At 45.5% G+C, this 18,561-nt stretch overlaps 1 protein-coding gene across 1 annotated transcript in view; it reads right to left on the minus strand.

The window, feature by feature from the left end:
* The window catches only part of LOC142592746 (lysosomal aspartic protease-like), a 62,824-nt gene extending 45,100 nt beyond the window's left edge, over nucleotides 1–17,724 (minus strand). Inside the window, exons 1-2 of the mRNA XM_075704424.1 lie at nucleotides 17,475–17,724; nucleotides 12,490–12,658 (exon numbers count right to left, since the gene is read on the minus strand). Coding sequence (XP_075560539.1) covers nucleotides 12,490–12,658; nucleotides 17,475–17,724 — 419 coding nt within the window. The remainder of the gene's footprint in view (nucleotides 1–12,489; nucleotides 12,659–17,474) is intronic.
* Between the last annotated feature and the right edge of the window lie 837 nt (nucleotides 17,725–18,561).

Consider the following 18,561-nt stretch of genomic DNA (forward strand, 5'->3'; position numbering starts at 1 on the left):
ATTTTCACTGCACCTTTTCGCACGCGTTTTTTATTGGGCCATATGGTCTTGATTTTGCACACAAGCTGATAAGCTTGTTTGGAGCTGTGTATGGTATGTCGACCTTTACACGTAGTCCTGTCTTAGGTTATGCGATAAGCGGTGAATGTATGGAATTACGGCGAAATTTTTCTTTTTAGCGACTCTGCGCCAGATGACGTCGAGAAACCAGCCTCTTCTGACTGCCTTGCTCTGAGCAGTGCTTCAGTGATTGACACAATCAAATTGCTTGGAAACCCAGCGTCACTCAACCGCACGAACTGTTGAAAACTGGAAGACATTAAATGAGGGCATAACTTGTTTAGCGCATTGCTCAAACACATTTTCACTATGCACCATTTAATAAGCTTGTAATGAGCAGGACTGTACGATAAAAGATGCTTATTAGCTCTAGGTTGGTCACACCAGCAGATGTGATCATTAGACAACACAAATTCTAGATCGAAAAAGCGGATACTCCTATCTGTTGGCATTTAGAAGGTCACATCGAGCGGACCAAGACATTCGCAGATTGTGCTTGTAACGCCTTCACATTCTTTTTGAAAACATTGAGGAGTGCAGTCAAGAAACAAAAGGAAATCATCCACGCATCGGAACGCTATGTAGATTGAGGTTCCCTTGAACCTCCCTGCCAAGGCTCTGTCTACTTTTCCAAGATACAGGTTACTCAGGATGGGAGCCAAACAAGACCCGATACATGCGCCTTGCTTCTGTAAAAATGGTAGATTATTCCACAGGAGAAACGTTGAGGTCAGGTATTGCTTTAGCAATGCTAAAGAACTCTGAACAGAAGTTACGGCTTCATTGCAAAACCGCAATCCACCAAATTCGTCAATGTTTTCTTCAGCGAGGGTAACACGTAGATTCAGGAATAGAATATGACGGTCTTTTATGTCAGTGGAGAATATCTTCAGGCTTTTGTCAGCCTGCACTTTTACGAATTCTAAAACTTAGTCTGAAATGTTCACAAGGAAGGGATCATTATTTTTTTTTTGCTCGAAAACGCACAAAAGTAACGTCCCCTTCAGGGTAATCGTGTCTGAAAAAGGGACGTGGCAGGAAGAAATAGCCGCTTGCCTGCTAAAAACACTATATCTTCTCGACATTAATGACTCCTTCCGTGTGAAGTGTTCAGACCAAGTTTTATATTTCGTAAAAGTGCAGGCTGACAAGAGGCTGAACACAATCTCCGCTGACGTAAAAGACCTTTATTATTCTGTTCCTCAATGAGACCTTTGACGGGCGTCGGGCAAGTACAATCAACTGCGAGAGCTTTCGTACCAAGGAAACCACAAAAAAGCTGAATTCGTTGAATTCGAAATTTTTGTGGACAATGTAGTCGTCTTACGGTAAAATATCTCCTGCACCTTTCGATTAGAGGGCTGATGCATTGGCTGCGACAAAATTTCGGTTTCGATTGCGTTGCCATCTCCGAAAACTTTGTGGTTATGGGGTTGCCAAAGGATAACGCGCATCAAAAACTCCCTCACGCCCATACGCTTGGCTTTGTTATGCGCAGGCGCATGTCAGCATGTGGACGCCCCTAATAAAGGGACAAAAAACTGGAACACTAAATCAGTTTACGCTCGGTTAAGTATTTTTTCTATATTTATTAATGGTGACGGAATGACGAATTTAGGTACGAAAGAAAGCGAAGGCCAAAGTTCATGTTGAATTTCTTGCCGAAACTGCGGCACCGGTGCGTCACTGTGACGTCATCGACTTAAGTATTTTATGGTATTTGGGCCACTTGGAGGCAGCAGAAGCTTTTGAAGATTTCAACGTGGAGTCTTTCGCTTATTTAGAAATTAGAATTCAATATGGTCATTGTTCATCAATGAACAGTTTTCTTTAGCAAACGCTGTTAAATGGTCCGATGTCTCGGCGAAGCTGCAGCAGAGACATTATGGCGGTGTCGCCACGTGCTTTTAGTTTTTGAGTTTCTTCTGGCTTACCGAGCCTCCTCTCACAGTAGGAGAGGACATTTTATTACTCCAGAAGCGGGATTTACGAATACAGCTTAACATAATGTTCCTTCGTAATGCCGTTTTAACGGCTCTCCAGATGATAGCAGACCGGCCCGCCGGGTGAGTGCTTGAGGTGTGACTTCACCTCATCGACGGGTAAGCAAGAGCAAATGTCAATATCATTTGCTTCATGCTCGTGAGACGGCGAGGTACAGCCACGTCTCTCATGGACACCTGTTATAGGGGCATATGGCTGTTGTACGTTTTGGTATTTCACTTACGGTATTCCGGGTGAAATTAGATTGATGCTATGTTTAATTTATGTTACTTTCATGAACAGCAGCACATAAACAATGACCCAATCTGGCGTCAAAGGGTTTTGTTGAAGAGCGGCAAATGCAGAGCTGGGCAGTACCGAAGAAACATGTATCTTAGGTACTATCTTAGATGCTCTTTGGGTATTATATAGGCTTCCCGTCCGCATCCGCAACTCAGCCGAAGGCAGAAAATGATAGTGCGACACACGCAAGCTGAGTCGCCAGCGCATCCCGTGCTCTTGCACAAAATGTTCCCAACAGAGCATGACACTTCATGCCCGATTCGCAGGCGATCAGAAGGCACTCTAGCACACATCCTTGCAGAGTGCACTAAGCTCAAGAAACCCCACCCTACGCAGCCACAACGCCCCCCCCCCCCCTCCGAGCGAGGGGAGACCTTGTTGTCCAGCCCCGACCTACCGACCCAGCTCGTGCCTACGGCTAGGGGCCAGGAACTGCTGTACGCATGTGGGACCTGAGTAGAAGGTTCCACCCCGTCTGGTTTCAGCGCCACCAACCTTTACTAAGGGCTGAATAAAAGTTCATTCTCTCTCTCTCTCTCTCTCTCTGGGTAACTTGTATCTCTATCATGATACCTCTGGCAAGAGGTGTATCAGTATCTGTATTTTCGATACATAAACGAATGTATGGTGTATCTTAAGGCACAAGATACTGCTATCGCCACATCACCCTGCGAAACTATAAACGTCGTTGAACTTCGCTTCTCAAGGTGATACTGCTGCCACTACCCGAATAAAATTAAGGCAGCGTCATTCGTTTATCTTTCCACCCTAACTTTCCAGCGAGGAGAGGCGATGAAGTCTGCGCGTCTATTGGTGGAACGGAGTCACCTGGTGGCGCTCGTGCCGTCTCGACAAAAATAAGCGCGCGAACGTCTGCGCGCAGCTGACCTTTTGTTTTCTTGTTTTTGTTTCTTTTGTTGCGCCGGTGCCATGACACTTGCTCGTAACCACTGTACTGTGCTGCGTACGCCAATGCGTGCGGCCTCTTTCGCGCTAATTCTGATGTCGCTATTGTGTCGTTATCAAAGTTTCTCTTGCACGGTATTTCGTTACGAAGTATGGAGAATGCAAGAATGGGGGTTGCCTTGCGTTTAGTAGCTTTCATACATCAGCGATTTAAAGAATCTCGTGGATGTAGGTTTGACTGTTTTGAACCAAAGCATGGAATACGCTGCTTCCGGGAGACTTGTGCATAAAGCGGCTATTTTGTGTACCTAATCTTTGCTCGCAAGCACTAAAAACAATTTTTCGGACTACGTAACATTATAATTCTACGAAATATGAATAAGCTGCGACAGCTGCACATTACGGACGGACTAGAGCTTGTTTATACGTGAGGAAAGTTTCATCTGCTCGATTTTTATAATTAACGCGCTCCAAACATAAGACGGCTATTCTTTCGACACTCAGTGCCAAAATTAAGCAGACAGTGCTAAGAAATGAAGTATTAAAACCGTCAACTTTGGTTTAAATAAACCATGTGCTTACCGCGTTGCATTTAGGAACGGTGGGATTGCGTTCTAACGATTCTGTCAACGCTGCTTCATAGGACATACTCACACAGATAGCCGAGCTGGCACTTGCTCTCTGGAATAGTCGTGACCAACGGGCGTAAATTATTGTTGACTTCAAACAATTACGCGCCTTTCGTACTGTAGTACACTGTACAAATGCGGGCGATCGGCCAGTTCATCTTTGACCAGCGGGAAGCTGTTTTCTGAAGGTTCCTCTTTGAAACCTCAGCATGGCTAAGGAAATTCGGCATGCCATCTGGGATGGCACACACGTTTCTGTTGCTTCTTCCGATGTAGACATGGTTCTAAAGCATGATGCGCTTTTATCAAGTCTGTCATCAGCGGTGGGCATAGCGCCACATCAATCTTCAAGCTTCATATGAAGGTGCGTGAGCTTTGAACATTGTGCAAACTTTCTATGCCATTTTGATTCAAACTTATTTCTTCCAGCCTACGGCGAAATACGTCCTCAGAATGTATTGGGGGTAAATGTGACTTCTGTGCTCGCGAGACGCGTGCAAGGTTGAAGTGCGGGCAATAAGAAAAGTTACGAAACTATGTAAAGGAGCTGACAAAATGCCGTTGTTCGCAACAATCACGTAGAAAAACATTCTGACACTACGGGCTCTTTGTTACTTTGCTTCAATGGCTGAATACCAGTAAAGACTCCCACAATACGTTTACAGACTCGTACATGACGGTGAGGACACCACGTGAGCTGTCTTACTCGTCAGTCGATGAAGTGTCGTCGTGATGTCGTATTTTTATCGCCGTCACAGTCGTGTCGCCTTCGTTATCGGCGTCAGGCTAACTTCAGCATTACCGTCATTGTCACCCTGACGCTACCGGCGACTCTGCTGTGCCCTCATGGTTGTCATCCTGTCGGCTTTATTGAGTAGGTAATGACATTGCTAAAATGGGCGTCATTATTCATCTGCTTTACTTGAATAAAAACAATAGCGAATGGATGATTGATTAAGAGAGAGAGAGAGAGAGAGGGACATAAGGAAGGCAGGGACGTTAACTATAGTCAAGAGTCCGGTTGGCTGCCTACACGTGGAGAGGGGATAAGGGGAAGAGAAAGAAGGGAGAGAGAGGGGTATAGAGACGTGCACAGACAGTACCACAGCTTGAAAGGCGCTCGTACAAACCAGATGTTTTCGGAAAGCAAATCTTCGACTTCAACTTTCATAATACTTCTTGTATACGCTAGAAACGTCCTCCTGGGCTAAAAGCTGCCATAAGAAGCTTGACTGGCCCCAAGAGGCGTTGTTGTACATGACAGCGCGATAGCAGATTGTACTTTTTAATGTAAGCACTTAACAAACAAAAGCACTTCAACCCGTACAAGATGAATTGTAACTTCATATATAAGTCTTTTGACAGGATAATTGTCTCGAAATACAGAAACGGACAAAATTAAACCATATCTGATAAGATTAAGAAAAGGAAATCAAAGGTCATGATACGATTAGAATCGTTATGCATGAATATGTATGGTTATAGGTGAACAAAATGCATTTTCGATTCCCTGCGAGAAAAGTTAGTAGTGGGAACATAATTATTAAGGATATTTGGCAAATTGTGTTTAATGGATAGTAATTTGTATTCAATACGAAAGCGTGGTACGTACCAAGGATCAGGGTTTCTGAGGTGTACTGTTATTTTATTGCGCTGTAGGGTCGCTATGGATGTAAGACAATTTTTAAACTGTCCCTTTGGAAAATAAAACTCCGCAAAACACGATATTCGTAGTATTGATCTATCCTAATAACTTCGTATTTCTGTGACAAAGCTTTTGCCTTCGATAGGGGATTGGTATTGGCAATGTGCCGGAGGAGCGCCTTTTGTAATGTAATTATTTTATTCGCGTTCGTTTCTGTTGTGGTGCAATAAATAAATTGGGAGGTAAACAATGCATGATAAATTTGTAGCTTGGCTTTTACCAGCACGAGAGCTCTACAGCGAGGCAGCACCCCGGCTACTGCAGAAAACTTACTGCGAAGTTGATTCAAATGAGCATCCCAAATTAAATGACACGAGAAAGTTGTAACAAATATTTTATGTTCGTTAACAAGCTCAATATTTTGATCTAAATAAGTTATCGAGTGTTCCAGTTTAATAATGTAATTTCTTGCTCTAGAAAGAACATCTTTCGTCTCAGCAGGAATAATTCTGATCCTATCTAACTGTGATCACTCAGACAGTTTAAGTAGCAGTGTATTACGCCTAATAATTAGTTCGTTCGCATCCTTTGCTGTAAGAACTAAAGTGCTATTATCTGCATATACAAAGAAATTAACTGTAGCATCAATATCTACTAAGTCATTAACATATAAGTTAAATAATAGGGGGCCCAAAACATGCCCTTGTGGCACCCCGTTTTTAATTTACAAGAAAGAAGATTGGACGTTATCAAAACATACACATTGAGTCCTATTTTTCAAATATGGCTTCATCAAGGCAAGCGGACTGCCGCGAACTCTTTACATAGAAAGCTTAGATATGAGAATATCGTGACTGAGGCAATCAAACGCCTTGCTGAAGTCAATGAAAATCCCGAGGACGAAATTGCCACCGTCTATAGCTTACAGAATACTTTCCTTCAAGGGTAAAAGAGCTGTCTCCGTAGGTCCCCCCTTTCTAAAGCTAAATTGTGAATTTTCTATACCATCATGTTTGCTAGACGTGTACAAATACTTTTTTTCTAGTGGTTCGGAAAAAAATTGGTAGTACAGATATTGACCGGTAATTGGAGACTTTATTTACTTCATCGTGTTTGAATAAAACCGATATCCTAGCTCGTTTTATACGATCTGGAAAAGTAGCCGACTCTGTTGCTAATTGCTAAACTGAATATGTGAACCAACACGGGAGTGAAGGGCAAGTGTTCTAAGAAGTATTTTATTGGCTTGATTTGTAAATTATCGATATCTGATGCTTTGCTGTTATTTAAATTTATAATTGCTGTAAACACCTCAAATTCGTTAGTATGCTCCATAAATATAGTATTTACAATACTATTATTCAGTGAATAAGCAAGTCGGGGGTCACGGCTGCGCACTATGCCTGCATTCACGAAAGGAGTATTAAAGCGGTCAGCCAGGGGCTTTACCGCTTAGTTCACAATTATTATCAGTTATCGATTTGGGTATTTTACTTTTAGTTTCATGACGTAAGACGCTATCTGTTAATTTCGAAACCGCATTCGGACGCTTCTTGTTAATTTCAGAAAACACACGTTGATAGTAATCTGTTTTCGCTTGCCTTAGTATTTAAGTCAATCTATTTATTTCTGTCTTAAATTTCTTAAGTTTAATTTCTGATTTCGAGTGCAGGAATGTGTGATAAAGGCGGTTTTTACTTTTTATCAGGTTAACGTGCTCGTTCGTGATCCATGGTTTTCGCATCTTTTTTGAACGTCTGACCTGTCTGAATGGAAAATGCGCTATGTAAATGCGCACAAAGGCTTCAAGAAACTCGTTATATGCTTCGTTTACGTTCTTTTTACTTCACGCAAAATTCCAATCGTGAATGGTTACAGCCTGACTAAATAAATGCAGTGTGTCATTGGAAATGTGTTGATAAGTAAATAGTTCGTGTTGTTGTTTGTTACTCATTGAATACACTACAAAAACTGGACAATGATCGCTAATATCATAGGAAATTGGACCCGTAGTATATACAGGTGTATCTATATTTGTAATGAGAAGGTCGAGGGCAGATGAAGTGGAAGGAGTAACCCTGGTTGGTGTAGTAATCAGATTAGTGAAGCCAGATGAAAGTAGTAGGCTGTTTATATCGTGTACATACTTATTAGCCTCCAAAATCTTTATGTTAAAATAACCTCCACAGACAAAGTGAACATTTTAGACTAAACAGAATTCCAAAAGTTTACTAAAACAACCTAAAAAATTCTCGCTACTGCCGTTCAGAGGGTGGTATATCACTGACAGCACCCTTTTGGTGTCCTTGACAGTTAGCATATCGTAGTCATGACTTATGAATGAAAAATCTGCTACCACTTCGTAATCATAATTCTTTTTAGCATAAAGAGCGACAACACCTCCTCGCCTATTCTGACAGTTCATGTAAAATGATCCATAACCTTCCAGTTGAACAACATCGTAGGTGCTTTGAAACCAAGTTTCAGATATCATTATAACGTCAAACTGAAACGAAAATTGATTGAGCAAGCAAGTAATGCTGTCGCCCTTGCCAACAGCGAAACGGAAATCGAAATGCAAAACAAAGGTATGTGTAGTATCTGGAAGATGAACATATTTCGGTAAGGCTAAATCAAGATATTTCATTTGAACAGAAGGTGCAGGATGTAACGCAACATTCAGCATACCTTGGAAAGATCTTCGTCATGTTCTATCCTTAGGACTGGTGTGTCGTCAGACTCTCTCGCGATAACTTTGCCATCGTACGACCGGAAGGATTTCCATTCATGATGACGTTTTCTACCCATAGCAATTCCAAGCAGCCGCTTTGGGGTAGGGCACAGGTGCTCGTTCACATATATCTTCTGAGAGCTATCAGTAGTAATGTCTTTGTTGGGCAAGACGCGTTTTCCTTGCTTTCTTCAGCGCAGCGTCACGCTTGGTTCGGGACTTAAACAGCACAATGATGTTAGATTTTTTGAGGTCTTGGGTTGGGACACGATGACATACTTCAATGTCAGTTAATGTTGGTTGATCTTTAAACACTTGTTTTAGCTAAACAAGTTTAGCTTTCACTTCGTCTTTCAGCTTAGCCATTAGTTTTGGTCATGCTCTATCAACACGAACAATCCGCGACACCGAGAAGAGAAGTAAACGACGCAAAAGAAGCAATGCCTGGCAGCAGCGATGGTGAACTGTATGCATTAGTAGTAATGAGCTGAAAACACAAACCTGCAGCAAAAGGCAGGCAAACATTCAGCGTTGGAGTAGGTAAGTCGTCGCTGCTGCCAAGTTTTATATGCTAAGTCCCTGCTTCCAAGTCTATATATATAAACGAGAAGAAAGAGGGTTAACCGAGGGGACCGATTTTTAGTCATATCATAAGAAGTAAAAAAAAAAAACTCACACCAATGACAACATAGGAGAAACTACTTGTGCTTAATAAATGAAATAAAGAAACGATAAATAATGGAAATGAAAGTGGATGAAAAACCAACTTGCCGCAGGTGGGGAACTGTTCCACAACCTTCGCATTTCGCGTGCGATGCTCTATCAATTGAGCTACCGCGGCGCCGTTTCCCCATGCACTTTCTTGGGGCTGACTAACACTCCCAGAGTTCTATTACGAAACATAAAACGACGTTAATATATATAATACGTGCGGAGGGATAAATGCTACTATTAAGTGCGGCCACGTATATTATACCGCTCCGCTATTCCTTTCAGCGTCTGCAACCATACGAGGCCGAACGATTCGAACTATACCAAAAGAGAGAGAGAGAGAGAGAGAGAGAGAGAGAGAGAGAGAGAGAGAGAGAGAGAGAGAGAGAGAGAGAGAGAGAGAGAAAGGCAAAAAGAAAAAGACAGGGAGGTTAACTAGAGATTATCTCCGGTTGGCTACTCTGTACTGGGGGAGGGGCAAAGGGATGTGATAGGTAATAGAGAGAAAAAAGAAAACCCCGACAGCATACACACACTCACGTACATACGATACACACGAACTGTTTCTGTGTGTGGGCACTGTCACGTAGTCTGCGAAGGTGTTCCTAGTGTTACGCAGTGTCACCGTCGAATGCTACGTCACACAGTGTACAGTTACAATTTGTCATAAAGTCCCGTGTCTTTTAAGTAACGCAACAGCACCTTCATAGGTGATCGCGCTGATGTTCGCGTAGGCCAGTTTCCAAGGGTGTTGTTTTGTGTTATTGGGCGCTTGTCCGGGTTGTCTAGGGTGGCTGAGAGGACTGCTCTTTACGGGTTGAAACGAGGGCACTTACAAAGAAGGTGCGCGATTGTTTCATTGCACCCGCACAAGTCACAAAGTGGCCATTCCGATAAGAAAAGAGTACGCATTTGAAAATGCGACTTCAAGCCATAGACGGGCTAAAAGGGGGCAGTTGTCGTGGAAGGTCGGGCGGAATACGGAGCTGTAAATTAGGATCCAGGGTATGAAGGCGTGTACTTGTAAACTTGGATCAATTCGAATGAGCTAATGTTAGGTCGCGCAAGTGCAGAAAGTTTTCGCTGCGTCGGCTCTCGAAAGAGGAATGGCAACGCAGTTGACGCCGTCATGGGCATATCGGGCAGCTGCACCTGCTCGATCATTGCCATGTATGCCACAGTAACTATACAACCACTGATATATCATATCGTGTCCTTCGTCAACTATGCGATGGTGGACTTCTCTGATCTCTGCGACGAATTGCTCATGTGATCCATGGCGCAGTGCTAAGAGTACACTCTGTAGGGCCGCCTTGGAATCACAGAAGATTGACCATGCATGAAGTGGTTCCTCCTGAATGAAATGAAGAGCCGCACGCAGGGCTACCAGTTCAACAGCTGTCGTTGATGATACATGTCACGTTTTTAGCTGTATTTTGACGAATCTTGTTGATATCACAGCGGCAGCTGAACTTGCAGGTGTGACTGAGCCATCGATGTAAACGTGTACGCGGTCACTGTGCACTTCATGTAAAAGTCCTAATGTGGCCTGCTTCAGTGTAAACGACCGCATATTAGCATTCTTCCCGATTCCTGGGATGGTGAGGCGTATTTCAGGTTTGTGCAGGCACTATAATGGTGAGGATGGTCATACTGCAGGCATGTAGTGTTATGGCGGAAAGTTATGGGGCACATCGGCGCGGTCAATGCTGCAGCTTTATAACGCCTTGTTCGTCGGTTTCGCAAGATACAGCCTCCCTGTACTTGGTAACTCCTGCAAAACAAACCTGCGTGTACTCCCCGGACTACAAGCTCAAGCCCTAAGGACGTGTCTTGGTCTTCCAAAGTGTGCGGTTACAGCGGCAACGATTGTAATAGCTCGAAATCACGCAATATCCACATGGCAACCGATGCTCTCAGGGTGCATATTCGGCATGCTGCCCGACTACCTTCTCACTATGTCGCCGCTTTACCCGCAGAAAGGCCACACACAGCTTTCAGTCGTATAATTGCTGCCAATCGTACCTCGTTGCCATCGAGGTGTACCGAAATAGCTCGAAGAAGCTACCACCAAAATCACCTGCCAATTATGACAAGACACGCCAAACAAAACTGCACGAGGCTCCCCGTGGTCGCACAAGTGATGCCAGTGTCGAGGACCTGATTGTCAAGTTCATCATCAATGGGCTACGTACATTGTCTGCCGTCGAAGGGCCGGACTTCTTTGCCCATGTCACTGGTGCGTTGCGCCAGCATTCCACATTATATAATTTATGCCAGACAGCTCCAGAGCTGCATTGAATTGCTGATATTTTCAGGTTTACGCCCAGGGCACACTGTGATGTCGCAGCGAACGTTATGCCGAAGAAATTATGAGGATTTGGCGAAGATGATTTGCAACGTTCGCGCGCAGCTTTCAGTACAGAACTACGTAACAACCACTACTGACATCTGGTCTAGGCCTCACCGTAGCTTCATGGGCGTGGCCGTTTATTGGGTGAGCGTCTTCGAGCTTTCAATATAGAAAGAGTGCTTCGTTAGACTGCCATGAAATTAGGAATAATTTTCATCGAATTGTTTAGATTGATGCTGACTCGCTTTCTCGGAAGTCCCTCGCACTGGCCTGCAGGAGATTCCCAGGAAGTCACACATACGACAGAGTGGCCGACAATTTAGGGGAAATTAGGAAAACTTCTGATATACCCCTGCAAAAGATAGTGGCTACGGTCACTGACAACGCGAGCAACTTCACGGAAAAAGGGTCGTGGCAGAAGGAACTAAGCCAGTTCTTGTTGAAACATTTGAGTACACTTGAAGTAGACGACCCATTTCGTACAAAGAAATCTGACGAAGTTTGTGACTTCTTAAAATCGCAATGTGATGTTGGGCGCGCCTTTTCCGTCGATGTGGTGGATTTATTCTACTCTATCCCTCACAAGGCCCTGTTTACTGCCGTCCAAGAGTGTATAGAAAAAAACGAACCCATTTCCTTTCAGAACAATGCGAAAATTTCCATTGCTGATTTTTTAACCCTTTTAGAGTTTTACTTGCAATCGACTTTTATAACATTCGACCAGCAGTTCTTCCTGCAGAAAGCTGGCATTTGTATAGGATCCTGTGTGGCGCCAGTATTGTGTAATATTTTTCTCTCACAAATGGATCAAGTTTTACATCAGGTTTTACCGGCTAGGCACGTTTTAAATGTTTTTAGATACGTGGATGATTTTTTGATATTTTTTAGTAAGGACGGAAGTTTGAACTTCGAAGAGAATGTGCATGATATTTTATCCATATTCCGACAACATGGAAATGGCTTGCAATTCACCATTGAAGTGCCTGAGGGGAACCACCTACAGTTTCTAGATACAAATATTGAGTTTTGTGCGGATCGCGTTTGTTGGGCATGTGCACCTCGTGCAAAGAAAGGGCTTCTGCCATACGGCTCTGCCCATTCGAAATTAATAAAACGGGGGATAGCTTCACTTTGCCTGCAATCCGCCCTCGGAAAATCGTGCCCTCACAAGATGCAGCTTAGCTTCCCGACCCAATTGACCAGGCTGTCTTCAGCTGGATTCCTTGACTCGATTGTGATGGCAGTCGCTGAAAGCCTGCTACAAAAATGAAGAGTGCGGCTGTGAGAGCTGGGGAAGATCCCCGTCGAGATGAGGTGGTGAGTGATGTGGTGGTGCCCTATGTACACAAGATGGCCCACAATTTAAAGAAGGTTGCTAGCCGGCATGGGGTGCCGCTTGTGTTTTCAGCCCCCCGAAAGCTAGGAAGCCTTTGTTCTCGTATCGAAAAAATAAGAGACGATAAAAATGGATGCGGCACCAAGCATGCGCGACCGTTCATGAAGTGCAACGAAGGCATTGTGTACGAAATCTCCCTCTCATGCGGGCGCTCCTACATAGGGCAAACGGGTCGCTGCGTTAACGACCGAATTAGGGAACATGAGAGAAATGTAAACAAGATAAAGAAGGGCCAAATATTCCCAAGCACATTAAGTCCTGCCCATCACGCTCTTGTGAGCCATGTTTTGCAGGGGCGCGAATTCTGGCAAAAAGTAAAGATAAAAAAGCTCGGGAAGTGATTGAAGCTTTCTTTATCGGAAAGAAAGGAAGCATGTGCGTCAGCGACCCGTCAATATCTTTATATATGGCTGAAAATAAATATTTAACCATTGCGCTTCCATATCAATCTTGATGTGATTGTGTCCTTGCGTCTAAGACGGGTATATAAGTGTGTGGTGTGCCTCCGAATAAAAGCAGTTGTAAGTGGCCCTCTGTCCCGTCTCCTTCCTTGTGTCGTCTGTGTTTTCGCGCCTAGTAGCCAAGATGAATTGTGACCAACTCGCCCAACAAGACGTCCTTTTAAGTTAATGAATATGTCGCTAACGAACGCTTTACGCCGGCACATAAGTAGAATTTGAAAGATCATTGTAGATTTGTGTGCTCTCTGTATACACAATGCATCACAAGAAATGTCGCTACCAGCGTTGTTGCTGCTGTACACCTGTCCTGTGATCCGGCATTAGAGTGTTTTAGTTGAGCGTCTTTACGGTACGCTCCGCTCCGAGCTGCCCCGCTAAGCCACAGCGGAACGGCGGGCAATTTTCACGTTTTAGTTATACGTTTAGCGTAGCGGAGCGGACGATGGATGGATGGATGGATGCTATGAGCGTCCCCTATAGAACGGGGGGGGGGGGGGGGGTGTTGCGCCACCAAGCTCTTGCTATTATACTGCTTAATGTCGTACCTGGGTTAAACAACAAAAAAGAGAAAAAAACAACAACACGATGAACTACCCTACCCAAATTTTCTGATCCCCTATTTCGAACTGTGCTTTTGTACGTCTCCGTTTTCTGTCGTTTGCCTACTTTTCTTCCACCAATCCTCTAATCGCCTCTTACTAATGCCTATTGTAGACATGTTTACTTTTCCACTGCTCTCGCTGAACCCGAGTGCTTCAAGGAGGTCAGTGGAGCCTAAATCGACCGCTGGGTAGACGTCTTCACATTCTAATAAAACATGCTCCATAGTCTGCCTAGCTTTACCGCAGCAAGCACATGCTTCTTCTTCCATCTTATATCTCGCTTTATAGGTGCGTGTTCTAAGGCATACCGATCTCGCTTCGAAAAGTAATGAGCTTTCCTTTGAGTTATCATATTGTTTCTTTCCTGATTTCGTTTTTCCCTCTTAAGTAGTTACTCATGGCAGGTTTCTTTTCGTAATTACAGTAGTCTTGTCGTAGGACCTTTCGTAGTTGCAGCGCCCCCTGGCCAAATTCAGGGTAATGAAAGAAAATAAATACACCTATTGATCACTCTTATACAGTAAAACGTATATGTGTATATATAGAACTTATTTCTCCATGAAGTATCTAGACGTGCGTTTGTAATGCGTAACCGGTCCATTTTATCCAATGGAAAATAAAGTGCCGTCTAGAGGAACGCCACGTGATAGCCAGCGCGCTTGCTTTCTGCATCCAATCCAATCCTTTCTGACGCCAACGCTAGCCAAAGCGCTGCGCGGCACGCTCCGCTCGGGCAGCTTCTAAGCGGACCGTGTTCCTCGCTCCGCTAGCCCGCTTACGACTAAGTGGACGGCGCATGCGCATTCGCGCTTCCGCTCCGATTAGCTGCTTAGCGGAGCGTAAACACGCTCAACTAGAATACTGTATTGCGTAAGCGGTAATCGTGCAGAGGTTTCTTATTTACGTTCTTGTAATTACATGCCGACCCGCTAGCTGGTCGACAAGCACAGCAGCCACTTCCATCATTTACAATAGCGACAAGCAAAAACTGCTGATAGCGCAGCGTATAGAGAGCATCCATGTTAAGCAGCTCAAGCAACCCCAATAAATTGTTTCGGAACGGAAATATTATACTTTGAGCAAGAAAGCCAAAAATTTTTGGATGCTAACAGACATTTCATTCAAGTAAAACAAGGTTGGTCGGAGTTAAGCAATTCCCAAGCAAAATTTCTTCGGCATACGCATTTGTGCTACATTATATAGATATATAATAAGAAATTTGCGAATATATCGCAGTATCTTATGATGCAAATTGGAAGTATCGTATCGGATACAATAATTGCGGCAGTATCTTGTATCTGTATCGCAAATACTTGTTGCCCGAGTATCTTGTATCGTACCTCGATACGATTTCAAATTATCTTTGCCCAGCCCTTGGCACACGCCCATTGTTACATACGAAGTGGCAAAAGTTGGTCCCACAGTTTGTTTCTAACTGGGCTCTCTCAGCAAAGCAGCTCGATGCTTTACCCACTAGACTAGTGATCCAAGTTGGCGTGAGAAGTTAGACGCTGATGGACGGACGGACCGATGGACGGACGGACGGACGGACAGACAGACCACAAACTGGGTGAAGTTCCCAAATAATGCTAATCGCACTAAAAGGAAGTGTCCAGCCGAAAGTCTGCCGGAAATCACCTAAAGAAGGCTTCCAAGGCAGACGATATTAAGTGCACCAGTTGTTTTGGCGCACATGGCGTCAAATGTTTTGGCTTCAAGAGATTACCCTACCATTGCAGAGTAAAGTATTATCCTGCGGGAAATGGTGAGGGAGAATTCTACTCACAAATTTCGCCGGCGGAGGCGTGGTTTGCAAGCCGACGACCGTGGTCCATGAGCAGTCCTCGTGTGGGCCAGCTCAAGACCTTTTCAGCACCGTCCCATTTACCTACGGTCCTTTAATCAAGAGGCGATGAGACGACGACTACTGCTGCGATTCTCTGTCCAGCAAAAGGTAGGTAAGATCCAAAACGGCCTCCACTCTCAGATGCTGACTGGGTGCCTTTATCACCCATACCTCCTGTAATCAGCCGTGATTTGATGACTTCCTCACTCAATGTCGTTGTTGACGGACATGAAAATGAGAAGTGTAGCGGAAATGCTGGATCTGCTTGTTAGTACTATGCGCATGCCCCTTTTATTCCTCAGAACGCCAGATATAACCACTACCGTTCAAGGTTTGTACGCACTTCAGCTCCACTTGTAGGCTATAGAGTAAGCTATCGTGGCACTCTCAGCCATAAATGGACATAACAGCGAATGCACCATTTTCTTCTTATGCAGTGGAATACCAGCAGCCTACTCGGTCGCTTGTCAGACTTTCAACAGCATATTTTGAAGTATTGAATGATTTATGAAGTTTAACGCCCCAAAGCGACACTGTTGCTGTGAGAAACGCCATAGACTGAAGGGGATTACGACCCTGTCTGTACTAAGTGGGACCATGGGGTGTTCGCCACTAGGGCACGCATTCTCTGGGGATGCGAGGGTACCCCTCCCCCACAATCATTACTGCCAGCTCCCTCCGAGGAGGGTTGGAACCAGCTGCTGACAAGAGCAGACAAGAAAACGCAACTCGCACTCGTCTCGTGGGCCCAAGACGTCGCCCCCACCTGGGAGCCACACTAGGCCTACCTGCCCTAACTTCCTACCCTGCAGTGGCAAATGAAGTTGTTTCTCTCTCTCTCTCTCTCTCTCTCTGGACTAACTTGGACCACTTGCCTGAGATTCTTTAATGTGTACGTAAATGATCTAGGTACACGAGCCTTCTTCCATTTCTCCCATATCGAAATGTAGCCGCCGCGTCCGGGAATCGAGCCCTCGACCTCGTGGTCATCAGCAGCACGTCATAGCTATTGCACCACAGAGGCGGGTGCGTATATTTTAAGTATAAGTATCCTTTTACTGATTGTATATGAACGTAATATGACTTCTCCATTTCCACTAGCGGAATACATTTATTTACGCTCACAGAAAACCGAAGATACCCGTACTGTGTTGCTGTGCATACGTTGTGATATGGCATATGTCCGGCAAAAAACTAGAACTACACGATAGCAATGATGAGCAGAACGAGAACAAGGTGAAAGCAGGAGCCAACGTTTCGACAAGTGGACTTGTCTTCTTCAAGGACTTGTCGACTAGTCCACTTGTGGAAACGTTGGCTCCTGCTTTCACCTTGTTCTCGTTTTGCTCATAGTCTTGAATTTCCATCTCCCGCCTTCCCCCTGTTTTCCCACGATTGCAATGAGTACGCTTGTTCCATGCTGAAGCCCGAGCATAGAATATTCACCGTAATAGACGGTACGTTTATTCAAGGCAATATGTTGACCCGTATTACCTGTCTTTGATGATAAAAGAAAATGTGGGAAGTTTGCACTAGTGGTGCAAGGCTGAGTCACAGCGGAGCTAGTTCCGGCTTTGGCTAAGTATTGCTAGGTTTTGCTCACTTTTGCGAGGTTATGCATGGCTCGGGTAGGTTCACACTAAGTGTTGCTAGGTTTTGCTATGTCTTACGAGGTTATGCATGGCTTAACTATGCTCATACTAAGTGTCGCCAAGATTTGCTAAGTTTCGCCAAGTGTTTGCGAGGTCATACACGGGCAGGCCGGTAGGCCACACAAGCCCCAGCAAGTCACACGCATACAAGCCCCAGTACGTGCATCACAATTTATTATGTACAGTGCTTCAGTACCAGTCGTCATCATCGTTGATCCGGTCCTCGTCTGCGACGTCCGACCGGCGTCGTAGTCGTCGTCGTGGTCGGTGGCGTTGAGGATGGCTTCGCGAAGCACTTGCAAGGCGGAGCTCTTCTGTTCAAAGTTCCGCACCGAGCTCACCGTGGAGAGATACACGCCGAACCAGAGCCGGTCAAAGACGCGGCAGCTGTGCCCGAAACCTGTGGCGAGGAATTCGCGCTGGAAGCGGCCGTTCGCACCTCCCATGGATTTGCGGGCTTGGCGTTGGAAGTTCTCGGTGACGCGCAGGCCCGGAACAGATTCCCGGCGGCGCCAAGCGTTCAGTGGGCAGCGTTCGTTGTCTCCGGCCCGAAACTCGGGATCCTCGGCTCGGCGACGGCGTTTGTCGACGGCGGCCTTGGTGCGATGGGCAGGACCGGCTCTCTTTCGTCGATCGTAGTCACACTTCGCCGCGCGCCGAGCTTCCTTGTAGGTTTACAGACGCGACAGCTGTGCCCAAACTCTATGCCCAGAAATTCGCGCTGGAATCGGCCGTTCGCACCTCCCGTGTCTCGGCGGGCTAGACGCTGGAAGTTTTCGAGCAGTCGCAGGCCAGGATCGCTTTCTCGGTGACGTCGAGCGTTTAGGCGCCGACTCTCGCGTTCCCTGGACTGAAACTTGGGATCCTCGACTCGGCGTCGCTCTTCTCAGCCGCAGTTTGGGCGCGGTGTTCCGGATCAGCTCGGCGGCGACGTGTCGCTTCTCGCTTGGCAATACGGTGCTCCTCCAGGTAAGCCGCTTCTTCTTCGGGTGTTCGGACATTCTTCGGTCTGCCCATGGCAGCAGCACGTACGTACGGAGTAGAGGAGGCGAGAGGTGTGCCGCCGCGCCGGCCCGAGCTTTTACTCGCCTGTGACGTCACGAGTCCACCCTACGCGCGTGGGCCGGGTGCGAGGAGTTTACGGGACTCGGTGCTCTCGCAGGTGGTTGCTAGGTGACGCGACGCGGCGCACAGTTGGGCTGAGTTTCCTGGTAACGCTCCACGGCGGGACGAAATCTTAAACAGCTCCGCTGCTAAAAGCTGCGCAGGGGCTAATATCATAG

Source organism: Dermacentor variabilis, chromosome 1, assembly GCF_050947875.1.
Source record: "Dermacentor variabilis isolate Ectoservices chromosome 1, ASM5094787v1, whole genome shotgun sequence".
In the NCBI taxonomy this organism is placed as follows: Eukaryota; Metazoa; Arthropoda; class Arachnida; order Ixodida; family Ixodidae; genus Dermacentor; species Dermacentor variabilis.